We start from the raw sequence: 14,349 nt of genomic DNA, 5'->3' as shown, positions 1-14,349 counted from the left end.
ATATAATACCATATCACAAAAGTAACTATAATTACATATCATAAAACTAACAAAGTTATGTCATCTCAGAATCAAAATATTTGTCTTTGATACTAGGTTCGTGCAAAGTAATGATCAAGAGCATGATTGAAGTATGAACACGCTCTAAGAATGTGAAGCTATTATGCACGAAAGAGTAAGAATATAAGGGTTGTTGTCGAGTTTTCTAATAGATTTATACGTAATCTAACCCAATTTATTTGGTCACAATCTGAAACCAAAAGTCTAAACTCAATCATTAAAATTAGGATATTTATTAGGATGTCGTGTATCCATGCAATATAAGTTACGTAAAAAGTAAAAAAATATTGGGTACAAATAGAAGTAGAAGCATCCCCGTTATTCCGGCACATTGTGGCAGTGTAGAATTCGGACCCCATCTATCCCTCGCATGGCTCTCGCGGCCCCTTTTCCTTTATTTCCCGTTTCAAAAGGCAGCAACCAAGGAGAGGTGCGGTGAGCCGTTGGATGAGACGGACATTTCCTCGAGTTTCGCGTTGAATGCCAACGGGTTTTAACGCCCAACAATTTTGGCAACCGCCTCTTGACATTGTCTGCTCTCAAAACCATCCACCCCACTTCTTCCACTCAATCAATCAACCCCTAAGGACAAGCAAACTGCCTCTTGATTTCAATTTCGATTTCTGATCATGGTTATATATCTTTGATTTTTGCTTTTATTCTCATTTTTCCATCTACATATCTTATGTGTTTGCCCAATTGCTCTTTAGTTTCTGATTATTTATATAATTGTGTGTTTCTTGAATTTGTTGCAGACCTGCATTTTCTTCTTTCCCAACATGGCATTGGCAGGAAGAAAGTGAGGTGACGTTGAATTTAAACTTTCTCAGGAGAATTCATTTAATGGTGAATCTTGTGTATTATATGCAAAGATTTCATTGTACTTGTACGTTTCTTGCGTCTCAAGTATCGAAGGGACGTCCTGTATAAATATTTTGTGTGATTGCGCTGGTGAATGGTTGGCTAAGTGATTCAACACATTCTACGACTTATGCTCATTAGTCTTTCACATATTCGTTAATCACCTGAGTTGTCTGCGCATGAACTCGATTGTTGTTAGATATGGAGCAATTGCTGAAGATGTCCTAGTATAATTGACCATTGAATTGTTTTATTCTTCTTGTGAAACAGGCTCTAATTGATTCTTAATTTTGAGGTATTCTCCGTAGAAATAATAGATTAACAACGTAGTAAACATATTGGAGATTGCTGCTGGTGATCACAGCAGAGAGCTTGCGATTTATTCGGTTTTACCCATCACAAACTGAAGGTATTATATGTTGCCTCTTGAAAACTATTGAGTGAGCAGGCTTGAGTTCAAAAGATAAGCAGAATGGACTTCAGTGATGGGTTTGTATCAAAGGAGCATCGGGAGCTTCACCGATCTGCTTCAGAAAGTGCAGATCCATTATCTGCGTCTCCATTGCCCGTTTCTCCAAGGTCCCATAAGTTCCCTAAATCTTCAAAGTTCCCAAAGTCTCCAAAGATTCAGGGGAAACATGGAAAAAGAACTCCACTCAAGCATGATAGACATTCACATTCTGCAGTTGACGGCCGTCCTAAAAAGGGTAAACTGCACTTTCGAAATTTTCTCATGGATTCGGGTTGAAGGCATTCTTTCGCATTATATAATTGCTAGCAAGAGGCACTAGTGAATAACGTTTTAGACAATGTCGTATAGCTACATATTGTTACCTGACGTGTGCCTTGGAAAGTTAACTCTAGGCATTTACCATTATCTGATGGTTAATAAGCAAGAGTTCTGAATGTCAAAATTCAAAATTAGGTTTTTACTCTTAATTTTATGAAGATTATCATAATGCAGGTGGTTCTGGGGGTAAAGGCACCTGGGGCGGGTTACTTGACAAAGATGACAATTTCACTGCTGACCCAAATGACCCAAACTTCAATAGCAGTGAGGTAAGTAACTGAACAGCTCACACCTTCATATTTAACTCTTTTTGGATCTTGTTATGAAAAATGATCAGTTTATTTGCCATCTTGAATATTGATTGTCTTATTTTCATTGTGTTTACCAATTACGTGTTGGTGTGAAATATTCTAACACTCAAATTAAAACCCTATGATTGTAGTAGATGAAAGTAGGGATCGTTCTAGGCCGGGGATTAGAAGGGATGCTAATCTACTCTAAACTGACTTAAAAACACAAAACTACACTTAAAAACACTTAACCAGACTTATAAGACTCAAAACAAACTAAAAAGACTCAAAACAACACAAAACTATCAAAAAGACTCAAACTAGACTCTAGGACTCAATTTGGGACGAAAATAGAATTGGTTTTGACTCAAAATACTCAAAAACACACAATAGCTCAGATTCTAACCTAATTGACACTTAAAACAAAGGGGGGGGTTTTGTTTTGACGAATTTGAATTAAAACAAAACAGAAACTAAACTTAGACAAAGTTATGAACGAATTTGGGTATATGGATGGGTGATTAGCTAGCTAGAGGATTCTTTTCCACACATGACACATTTGAACACAAATTGATTTCCAGTTGCTTTTTCGATACACCATGAACCTCAACACCCCAGATTAACCGTGACATCACTAATTAACCCTCAGATTTTCCTTTAGTTATTGGATTGGATGACATCATACGACAACCCAAAACATTCTTCAAAAGTTCCCTACATGACATCATAATAGAGATACAATCAAAGATCATTACGTTCTATGAAAATCATAAGTATTGACAAAGCACTTGTAACTATGACATCATGATACTCATGCTAGGAATTTACTTAACATGATTGTGAAAACAACCTTAACTACTTGTGAATATAAGTTTGTAACGATTATGTGAAACTCCCTTATATTCTAGCACCAAATTCAATCATGCAAATTAAGTGTGCACCCTTAATCAACAAACAAGAATAAGTTATCCATCAAACGGTTAAGTAAATTGCATTCACAATTTATGAAATCACAACTGAAATTAATCAATTCATATTGCAAATATAATCATGGTTTCAAAGTCTCCTCTAGCTAAAACAAGTTTAGCTCCTCATGTTTACAAAACAAAGATAATAAATCTTAAACATTAAAAACAAAGATAGAATACACCTAGAAACACTCCAGGTGGTTCCTCCTTCCTTCCTTGCTGCCAACAATGGGGATTTGTGTGAATTTAGGCTCTTGAGGTGTGGTGGATGGTGTGGTGTGAATTTGTGGTAGAGGGTGGTGGTTTTTGAGTGTTGTGGCATCAAGTATTTATAGGGTGAAGGGGAAGCACGAATTTGGGCTGAAAAGGAGAGGAATTAGGACTCCAAATCACCAAAGAACAAGGACACTTTCAATTAGATTCCAAGGAGAACAAGGAATGGTCCTTGTGGCAGATTCTAGAACTTCTAGAAGGGTTACATGTGGCATAAACTTAATGCACGAAAATCGGGCTTCTAGAACTTGATATTTAGGTGATTTAATGTGAAAAGGAGTCCTCTTTGAAGTTGGAATTAAGGTAGGAAAAGATTAGGATAGGATAAAATAAGATAAGGTTGGATAAGGTTTGGATAAGATAAGGAAATTTGGATAAGGTTCCTTATTTCTTGCTCTTTCCTTATCTTCTTTGCATTTGGACTTCTTTCTCCAGATTTTTAGCCTTTCCTAGCATCTCTTGACTTCAATTTCGTCCATCCACATTGCTCCATAGTTAAGCTATCCAATCCATGCCCAAAACTGCTCCAAATAGCCTCAAAATGCACTTTCTTGCTCCTTTTGCCATTAGGACCTAAAAACATACGAAAATAGCTTAAAAGACTAAAATAGATAGTAATTAAGTAACTAAATGCAAGGAAACAACATAACTAAGTAGCATAAATATGCTCCTATCAAATTCCCCCACACTTAGCTTTTGCTAGTCCTCGAGCAAAACGAAATAAACAAAACACAATCTGGACCTTCCAACATGTACCTCAGGGATTTCCAATGAACATGACACATTAAAGAACACCACATACATAGATTTTACTTATCGCTACCCTCAAGCGTATACTTAACCATAGTTACCACACACTAGCTCTCATTTAATCAATTAAAACATGATTTTGAATGTAGTAACATGCCTTAGAGAATCCCCCAATTCCTCACTGGATACACTCTATTTTCACACAGATTTTCTGACTACACTCCCTACACTAGGTATATGTGAGAAGATTGATGTAAATATGTAAACTAATACTCACATATATCATAAGAAAGAAGGCAATTTCCGGAATTTATTAACTTGTATATGATCTCATGAATGGAATGCCACTACTTAGACACGAGAACCAAGGATACCATATGCTTAAACCAATTTTTAAACTCCACATATTGAAATACATAACAATCAAGATCGAAGTCTAAGGGTTGTAACGGGGCTAGGGTATTGGCTAACAAAGAAAGGTAAGGATAAACAAAAGTTCTTAAAGCAATAGTAAGCAAAGTAATGAAATAAACACTTAGAATTCACTTTTGAATGCAGAAATCAACTTTGAACACCAAGGGAAACTTCACACAAAACTCAGGGTCAAATTCAAACTTTTGGACCCTTTCTTCAACAATCAACACATGTGAGTTCATTCTCACTTATTTTCAACTCCTTTTTCTTTCTTTTCCTTATTTTTCACGTTTTTTTTTTTTTTTTTCGTGCCCTAATCTTTTCTTTGGCACATAAATCATCCATCCCCCTAGATTCCCACGAAAATCCTTCCCCCACACTTGTTTTTCTGCAAATTGTAGAACAAAAGGAATTCCCTCTAAGTCATGCTTTACTATACTTTAAGAACAAGGGTAGATAGTCCTATTCTAGGCTAGGTAAGGATAATATGGTTAACAAAGAAAATTAGGCTAACTAAGGCTCAAAGGGGTTAACATACAATACATATGCAAAGGGTAAGGCTTTTTGGCTCTCGTTTTAACTAAACAACTTCATCTTGTTTTATGTTATGCACTCAATTTTATGCTTTGAATAAAATGGGCATGAGTTCTAGTATTTGGAACTATAGTGATGAAATGCATTCTAAGTAGCAACCAAGCAAAAAATAATGAGATCATGCAACGACTTAGAAAACAAGAAATCAAGATTAATAACTCTCCAAATAAAGTTTAGGCTCAAGTCTCTCAGGGTTGTAGCGTTAGTTTGAGTTTCTTCCTTCAAGCATGTTACAAAAACTGATTTTTTTTTTCCTTTGTGATTACATGTGAATTCGTAAATGTTAACTACAACTAAGCATAAACCAAAGAGTATATCAAACTTCCATCCATGTTTGTAACTTTCTTTAATAGTCATGCAATTAAAAACCAAATCCTCATCATTGTGTTGGAAGGTATCCTAAGACACAAACAAAAACAACTCTTTTTGGGTTTTTTAAAACACTCTTTTTCGATTTTTTTTCAAATTTTCGGATTTTCTGTTTAAGACACATAAAAACACTTCAAAACACACTAAAAACACTTAAAAACAATGAATAACAACTTTAGAAATGATAGGTGATAAAATCCCATGAATTTTCATGAAAAACACTTTGTTTACCCCCCACCCCCCACACTTAAACCAAACATTGTCCTCAATGTTTTAAGCATGGACTCACAAACAAACAACCAAATAACACAACTAACAAACATAACAATAATGGCAAAGTAAAAGCAATAAAGAGTAGGGTTTAGGAACGCAAATCTGGTTGTGGAGCCGGAGATTCCTAGGTCTTCTTTATTTGAATGCATGGGTTGCCTCCCAAGAAGCGCTTGCTTTAACGTCTTCCAGCCGGACGATCCTCTCTTTAAACTTCATTGGAGCCCACGGCATGGAATTGATCTTTGAATGGAAGGTGATACTTGAAATGATCCGGTAATGGTTTAAATTCAAGATTGGGTGCCTGAATCATCAACAACATATTAGTATAAAACAAAATTGAAATTCGAGGAGGTGGCTTACCTATGTCCTCCAACAAGAACTCAAGGATAAACACATCTTCTTTGAACGTTTCAGGAACTTTGTACTTGGACAAATTTGGTGTGAGGATTGTTCCTTATCCCGTGTCATAAAATTCAACATCTTTGGGATTGTTTGTCTCAAGACCGTCCTTTTTGATGAATTCTTGATATTCCCTACTTTGCACCTTTGAAAGGGCTTCCAAGATGTCTTTTTCACTTTCTTCTTCCCTAGAAATCATGAACCTGCAAGAAATAGGGACATTGGGTGGAATGGGGTTAGAAATAATTAAATTTGGAACAACCTTACCTGAATTGGATGGCGTAGGAGCAATAGGTGCTTGCGGCAAAGGTGTTTCCACCCTTTCTGTGGGTTGGGTGTGTTCCTCTTCCTCAAATTGCAATCTTTCATCTTCCTTGTAACTTGATTTTGATGGTTTAGGGTCTGTTCCAACCTCCTTGCTACTTTTCAAGATGATTTCCTTGGCAGTTTAAAATCATCCCTTCGGATTTGCAATGGTTGAAATAGGGAGTTTGCCTTGGTCTCGAAATTGTCCTACGAACTCCGCTATCTGCCCAATTTGCTTTTCCAAGTGGTCCAACCTTTTGTCTTGATTTTGCATTGCTCTGTCTTGATTTTGCATTGCTTTGTTTTGATTTTCTTGTCCCTGAGACAAATTGGTGAGTAACTTAATAATCGTATCATTATACAAAGACGTACCTGAATTTGTTTGGGCAGGTTGTGGTGGCTGCATAGGTGTTGTATAAAACTCCTCATATGGCTGCCAATATTCTCCTTGTTGAGTCTCCTTGACTTGATTTTGTGAGCCCTGCACCAAAGAAATTAATTGATTAAGAATTTGATTATAATCTATTGACGAACCTAAGTTTGGTTGGGCATATTGTATATGAGGTTGTGGTGGTTGCATAGGCGTTGAATAGAACTCCTCATATGGCTGCCAATATCCTTTGTGTTCAACTTGTTGAAATTCCCACCACATAGAGTTTGAATGATCACTCCAATCTCTTTGTGCACATTGATTTTCTTGATATTCTTGCCTATAAGAAGCACCAAATGTAGGGACACTTTGCATTGTGGTGAAGGGAAATCTATGAGATTCATGTGGGATTTCTAGTGACTAGCATGCATATACAATTCTAAATTTATATACGAAAGCAACGGAAGCATGTCATACATTTTATCAAAGCTATAGTCATGCAAATCCCCTTCAAGATGCATAGGTTTATATAAGATGTATCAAAACAAAATTTAGAAGAAGAACAAACTAGAGGTTTAGTTTTATACCTCTTGATCTAGATCTTAGACCAAGGATGGACCACCTCCAAGATCTTTGCTCCTCAAACTCCTTGAGCCTAGCCTCCCTCCTTGCTTCCTCCACTTTGTATAGTAAGTGCTCCTAGGTTCTCTTCAAGTTTCCAAAGATATGAAAACCTCTAAAGATCCTCACCCACTTTGTAATGAGAAAGATGAAGGAATAACCAAAAGGGTGTGTAGATGATTAGTTAAATCACCCCCTTGGTGGCCGGCCCTTTGTGTTCAAGAGATAGAGCTTTTCTTTTCTCTTTTGTTGTTTTTAGAACACATAAAACCCTCATGAATCTTTCACTATAATGTTCCTTTTATTACATAAAGAAACAAGTCAACAATTGACCTTCTCTCTCCCTCTCTTTGGCCGGCCATATGTGTTTGATTTGGGCTTTGGGCTTTTAATTATTTCAAGTCATCCAATGCTTGAATAAAAGCCCAATGGGTTTTGGCCCAATGGGCCTAATTAAACCCGAACGTTTCTATAAGCCCAAAACGATCTTTATCGCTTTTATGATTTCTTTAGACTTTCTAAATTAATCAAAACACTTAATTAATCCAATTAATTATTTCCTACATCCATTAGCTACTCACTACAAGAGTGTATTGGTGAACAATCTTTTAGGTTCTAATTAGCAAGGCAGTGAGGTGATTGGCACCAATCCAATTGATTATCCAATCACTTAGTGAATTAAAACTTACTTTTAATTCACCTTCCTTTTGATGACTACATTTAATCATCTAGAAGAACTCACAAGCCATGAGTGACATCTAACCATATATCATGGCTACCCAAGCTAATGTAGAAGTTATTCGGAGAACCTATTCAGTTGGAATTACAATGTAATTCGATCCTTCTCTAAAACAATACTCTCAATCACATTACTAGGGTATGGATTTATAATGTCAAACCCCTAATGTGATTATTCCTTCTTATATGATTCATTTGAGACGTATAGGAACGCTTTCCTTTATTACGCTCGATACTTCGGCCGAAGATTCCCGAATCATATCTTAGAGTATTCATCCTCTCTTATCGAGGATTAGAGATTCCTTGTTGCGCATTCACTTGCCTTCATGGCTAAGTGGTTTAACCCCAACGATGCCTTGGACACTCGCGAACGGAATGACTTTAACATAATCAAAGATTAAGTACTTAACCACAAGACAACGATGATGCCTCAGGTCAAAGGATTACTTACATTATTCCAACCATTAGAGTTACTTGCTTGACATGTGAGTAGACCTCCATGCAAGTACTCTCGTTCGATTGTGTTCAGTGAACTCATTCCCTTAATGAGCACCTACATACTTGTCTTAGTGTCGCTACACGAATGGGATGAGACTTTCCATCCTTCCAATTGAAGCGGACATAGTATGTACCGGTCTATGGATTGTCAGTGTCCCTCCGACAATCCTATGACCAGGAACCTTTTTGGACATGATGCTTATGAGAAGAAGGTCTCTGTAATCTAACATCATTAGGTTATTTCTTCCATCGATCCATTGTCCATGGATTCACTATTTAGGACATATTTTGTTCATTGAGATAGTCCTAATTAGTATCTTTGCCTTCCGATGTATAAGAGTCATATATATATACATCAATTCATTCTCCTGAAAGGTTTCTTCCAAAGATTGACTTTCAGGGCATATTTCCAGCATGTGGACCCTTCGGCATACTGTGATAACTGACACGTAGGATTCGCTATTTGAGCTTGAAGATTAGCAATTGCCATGTCTTGCTTCTCTAGTACTTGAAATCAAAGAAATAAAACTAATTCAAATATCAAAAGAAAAATAAACAAACAAACAGAGGGATTAGCAATTTTACTAATCCCCGGCAACGGCGCCAAAATTTGGTGTGAAATATTCTAACACTCAAATTAAAACCCTATGATTGTAGTATATGAAAGTAGGGATCGTTCTAGGCCGGGGATTAGAAGGGATGCTAATCTACTCTAAACTGACTTAAAAACACAAAACTACACTTAAAAACACTTAACTAGACTTATAAGACTCAAAACAAACTAAAAAGACTCAAAACAACACAAAACTATCAAAAAGACTCAAACTAGACTCTAGGACTCAATTTGGACGAAAATAGAATTGGTTTTGACTCAAATACTCAAAAACACACAATAGCTCAGATTCTAACCTAATTGACACTTAAAACAAAGGGGGGTTTTGGTTTTGACGAATTTGAATTAAAACAAAACAGAAACTAAACTTAGACAAAGTTATGAACGAATTTGGGTATATGGATGGGTGATTAGCTAGCTAGAGGATTCTTTTCCACACATGACACATTTGAACACAAATTGATTTCCAGTTGCTTTTTCGATAAACCATGAACCTCAACACCCCAGATTAACCGTGACATCACTAATTAACCCTCAGATTTTCCTTTAGTTATTGGATTGGATGACATCATACGACAACCCAAAGCATTCTTCAAAAGTTCCCTACATGACATCATAATAGAGATACAATAAAAGATCATTACGTTCTATGAAAATCATAAGTATTGACAAAGCACTTGTAACTATGACATCATGATACTCATGCTAGGAATTTACTTAACATGATTGTGAAAACAACCTTAACTACTTGTGAATATAAGTTTTTAACGATTATGTGAAACTTCCTTATATTCTAGCACCAAATTCAAGCATGCAAATTAAGTGTGCACCCTTAATCAACAAACAAGAATAAGTTATCCATCAAACGGTTAAGTAAATTGCATTCACAATTTATGAAATCACAACTGAAATTAATCAATTCATATTGCAAATATAATCATGGTTTCAAAGTCTCCTCTAGCTAAAACAAGTTTAGCTCCTCATGTTTACAAAACAAAGATAATAAATCTTAAACATTAAAAACAAAGATAGAATACACCTAGAAACACTCCAGGTGGCTCCTCCTTCCTTCCTTGCTGCCAACAATGGGGATTTGTGTGAATTTAGGCTCTTGAGGTGTGGTGGATGGTGTGGTGTGAATTTGTGGTAGAGGGTGGTGGTTTTTGAGTGTTGTGGCATCAAGTATTTATAGGGTGAAGGGGAGGCACGAATTTGGGCTAAAGAGGAGAGGAATTAGGACTCCAAATCACCAAAGAACAAGGACACTTTCAATTAGATTCCAAGGAGGATAAGGAATGGTCCTTGTGGCAGATTCTAGAACTTCTAGAAGGGTTACATGTGGCATAAACTTAATGCACGAAAATAGGGCTTCTAGAACTTGATATTTAGGTGATTTAATGTGATAAGGAGTCCTCTTTGAAGTTGGAATTAAGGTAGGAAAAGATTAGGATAGGATAAAATAAGATAAGGTTGGATAAGGTTTGGATAAGATAAGGAAATTTGGATAAGGTTCCTTATTTCTTGCTCTTTCCTTATCTTCTTTGCATTTGGACTTCTTTCTCCAGATTTTTAGCCTTTCCTAGCATCTCTTGACTTCAATTTCGTCCATCCACATAGCTCCATAGTTAAGCTATCCAATCCATGCCCAAAACTGCTCCAAATAGCCTCAAAATGCACTTTCTTGCTCCTTTTGCCATTAGGACCTAAAAACATACGAAAATAGCTTAAAAGACTAAAATAGATAGTAATTAAGTAACTAAATGCAAGGAAACAACATAACTAAGTAGCATAAATATGCTCCTATCACGTGTATTGGTTGTAGGAATGTGAAAATTCCGATGCAAGAAAAGAGAGGGTCGATTTTGAGGAGTTCAAAAAGAAAGCTACAATAATAGTGGAGGAATACTTTGCTACTGATGACATTACCTCGACTGCAAATGAACTTAGAGAGCTTGATAGGCCTACATACAACTACTATTTCGTAAAGAAGCTTGTCTCTAAGGCGATGGATAGGCATTATAAAGAAAAAGAAATGGCTGCTATTCTTTTATCTGGACTATATGCTGACTACATTGACCCCCCACAAGTTTACAAGGGGTTCTGCAAATTGATAGAATCTGCGGATGACTTCATTGTGGATATACCTGATACAGTTGATGTCCTTGCACTGTTCATTGCCCGAGCAGTGGTTGATGACATACTTCCTCCTGCATTCTTGAAGAAACAAATGAACTATTTACCCAAAGATTCGAAAGGGATTGAAGTATTGAAAAGAGCTGAAAATGGCTACTTAGCAGCCCCGCTCCATGCAGAAATCATTGAGCGGTGATGGGGAGGTAGCAAGAAAATGACTGTGGAGGATGTCAAAGCTAAGATAAATGATTTGTTGATAGAGTCTGTAGTGAGTGGTGACAAGAAAGAGGCGTGCAGATGCATCAAGGATTTGAAAGTTTTTTTTTTTCACCATGAAATAGTTAAACGAGCTCTTGTAATGGCAATGGAGAGGCGTCAAGCTGAATGCCAGCTACTAGATTTGCTGAAAGAAGCTGCTGAAGAAGGTTTAATAAACTCAAGTCAAGTATCAAAAGGCTTCAGTAGGATGATTGACTATGTTGACGACTTATCACTCGACATACCAAATGCATGGGGTATATTGCAGTCATTGATCTCCAAGGCAGCAACAGAGGGCTGGTTGTGTGCTTCATCTTTGAAATCACTCTCTCTGCAACCAGAAAAGCGATCTTTAGAAGATAGTGTTGCCAAAGTTTTCAAGATGAAGGCCCAATCTATTATTCAAGAGTACTTCTTATCTGGGGATATCTCAGAAGTAAACAGTAGTCTAGAGTCTGAGAATAGTACTTGTTCACCTGAGCTGAATGCTATCTTTGTTAAAAGATTGATAACTCTAGCAATGGATCGGAAGAACAGAGAGAAGGAAACGGCATCCATTTTACTGTCATCCCTGTGTTTTCCAGTTGATGATGTTGTAAATGGGTTTGTAATGTTGATAGAATATGCAGATGACACAGCTTTGGATAATCCAGTAGTTGTCGAAGATCTTGCAATGTTTCTCGCTAGATCTGTGGTGGACGAAGTTCTAGCCCCACAGAACTTGGAAGAGATTGGAAGTCAGTGCTTGGCACAAGAGTCAATTGGGAGCAAGGTCCTTAAAATGGCCAAGTCATTGCTAAAGGCTTGGCTTTCTGGGGAGCGGATATTAAGGTGTTGGGGTGGTGGTGGCAGACCTGGATGGGCAGTTGAGGATGTGAAGGACAAGATTGGGAAGTTGCTGGAAGAGTTTGAGTCTGGAGGGGATGTAAGAGAGGCTTACCGCTGCATGAAGGAGTTAGGCATGCCATTTTTCAACCATGAGGTTGTCAAAAAAGCTCTGGTGACGATTATGGAAAAGAAGAATGAGAGACTCTGGATTTTGCTGGAGGAAAGTTTTGCCTCTGGACTCATCACAATGAACCAAATGGCAAAGGGGTTTGGTAGAGTTGCAGAGTCTCTAGATGATTTGGCTTTGGATGTTCCTGATGCCCAGAAACAATTTACACATTACGTTGAACGAGCAAAGAATGCAGGGTGGTTGGATTCCTCATTTTGTTTCAGCAAATTAGGACACAGAACAGAGAATGGCATTGGCTAATTAGTTAGCAATTTTCTGAATCGCACATACGAGTGTATATACACAAAATATGCATGCAACCAAGCATATTGTAAACAGCTAGTTACATTTTCCTTGTCCATCATCTTCTTTAGCTACTCTCTTCTCCTTTTTTCTGGCTTATTGATCATTGATCAATTGAATACTGGTAGATTTTCTTTTGGATGAGTAGGAGAATATTTTTCAGTGTAATCGCGGAATAAGCAGACTGAGATGCACACGATTATTTGGTTTCTCGGCACAAGAAACGCAATAAATACTGCAGAAACTCAAAAGCAAGTCCATTACCGATTACTAGCTGATAAACCCCTCACAAGATTCCTATTCTCAACACTGTTCTTTACATTGGGAAGAACTGCAGCATGGATATATCTAGTGTCTTGTGTGACAAGTAAACTGAATTAACTGATCTTTCGTGGGGTATTAAGTCTTGTTAATTCTACTTTTTATACATCTCAGAGCAGTGACAACAAATGCGTTCCAACAGAGAATCTCTCATTCATATTTCATCAAAACTGTAGCTACTCATCTTGGCTCCCAATTCACACTAATATACAAGTGTTCTTTTTTTTTTTTTTCACAAAACAATATGCATCTTGTAATCCTACCGGACGCAGATAAATTGACCAACTAAAAAAAAATCAGGCGTGGGTAACAAAATGTTTTGATTAAATTTTTTTGTTATAAACTGTAAAATACACTACGAAATTTTTTCAATTCTCTCAACTGTTTGAAATTATTAAAAATAAATTCCTAATTTAATGCACCTAGAATGTTATAAATTTCTTTAAAATCATAATTCAATACACTTGAATTTCTAAAGATTTTAATAAATTATCTTAAAATTTTGATTGAATACAGGTTGAATTTCAAAAAATTATTTATAATTCAAATTAAATATGTCTAAATTCATTAAAGAGAATTAAAATCCATTTAAAATCTCAGTTGAATCCGTGCGGCTAAAATCGAGTTATAGAGGACATAAAGGGGAACCGCCTGCAAGCATATGCGTGTTGACCCGTTTGCCTTTAATGCCTCCGATGAGCACCTCAAAAACAAAACCTATAAATAATACAATACAAACTTGGACATAAAATATTGCAACCTAAAATCCAAAAAAATGGACGAGAAAGACGACAACAAAACCGGGGAAATCGAGGAAACGGGTCCAAAATCCGACGGGTCTTCTCCTAATCCGAATCTCAAAACTGCGAGTACGAAGGTTCCAGAAGTGGAAGTCTGCCTGTATCGACAAGGGAAAGGCCACATTTTGCATTGTCATTGCCCAATCAAGTGCCACAGCAAACAGAATCCTTAACAGAAAGACTAACGAAAATATGAGGTTGTCTCAAAATTCAGACTTGGGATATGACTTTGGGATGAAATAATGAGACGATTTAGCGGACAGTTGTTATTTTATCTTTAAAAAAAATAGTAATTAAAAAAGTTTAAAAATTTTAAACTTTAACGATAAAAAATAAATAAATAGTACAAT

General features: G+C 36.6%; 2 protein-coding genes across 2 annotated transcripts in view; both read left to right on the top strand.

Annotated features, from left to right (window-relative positions):
* LOC148693369 (disease resistance protein RPP2A-like) overlaps positions 1 to 14,349 on the top strand; it is a 47,788-nt gene that overhangs the window by 26,522 nt on the left and 6,917 nt on the right. The gene's annotated exons all lie outside the window — the stretch shown is intronic.
* LOC148693371 (MA3 DOMAIN-CONTAINING TRANSLATION REGULATORY FACTOR 3-like) lies at positions 673 to 13,139 on the top strand. Its single transcript, XM_088678383.1, has 3 exons — positions 673 to 1,628; positions 1,886 to 1,980; positions 11,010 to 13,139. Exons 1-3 carry the CDS (start codon positions 1,394 to 1,396, stop codon positions 11,514 to 11,516), a joined length of 837 nt encoding a protein of 278 aa, XP_088534509.1. The 5' UTR covers positions 673 to 1,393; the 3' UTR covers positions 11,517 to 13,139.

Source organism: Pyrus communis, chromosome 10 (assembly GCF_041283825.1).
Source record: "Pyrus communis isolate YQ-2024b chromosome 10, ASM4128382v1, whole genome shotgun sequence".
Lineage (NCBI taxonomy): Eukaryota > Viridiplantae > Streptophyta > Magnoliopsida > Rosales > Rosaceae > Pyrus > Pyrus communis.
Note: the sequence above shows the minus strand (reverse complement) of the source record. Positions and strands in the feature narration are given on the sequence as shown.

Coding starts and splice junctions, on each gene's coding strand:
- LOC148693371 (XM_088678383.1), top strand. CDS start 1,394: ATGGACTTCAGTGATGGGTTTGTATCAAAGGAGCATCGGGAGCTTCAC. Junction 1,629..1,885: donor TGACGGCCGTCCTAAAAAGG/GTAAACTGCACT, acceptor ATCATAATGCAG/GTGGTTCTGGGGGTAAAGGC. Junction 1,981..11,009: donor CAAACTTCAATAGCAGTGAG/GTAAGTAACTGA, acceptor TATTGGTTGTAG/GAATGTGAAAATTCCGATGC.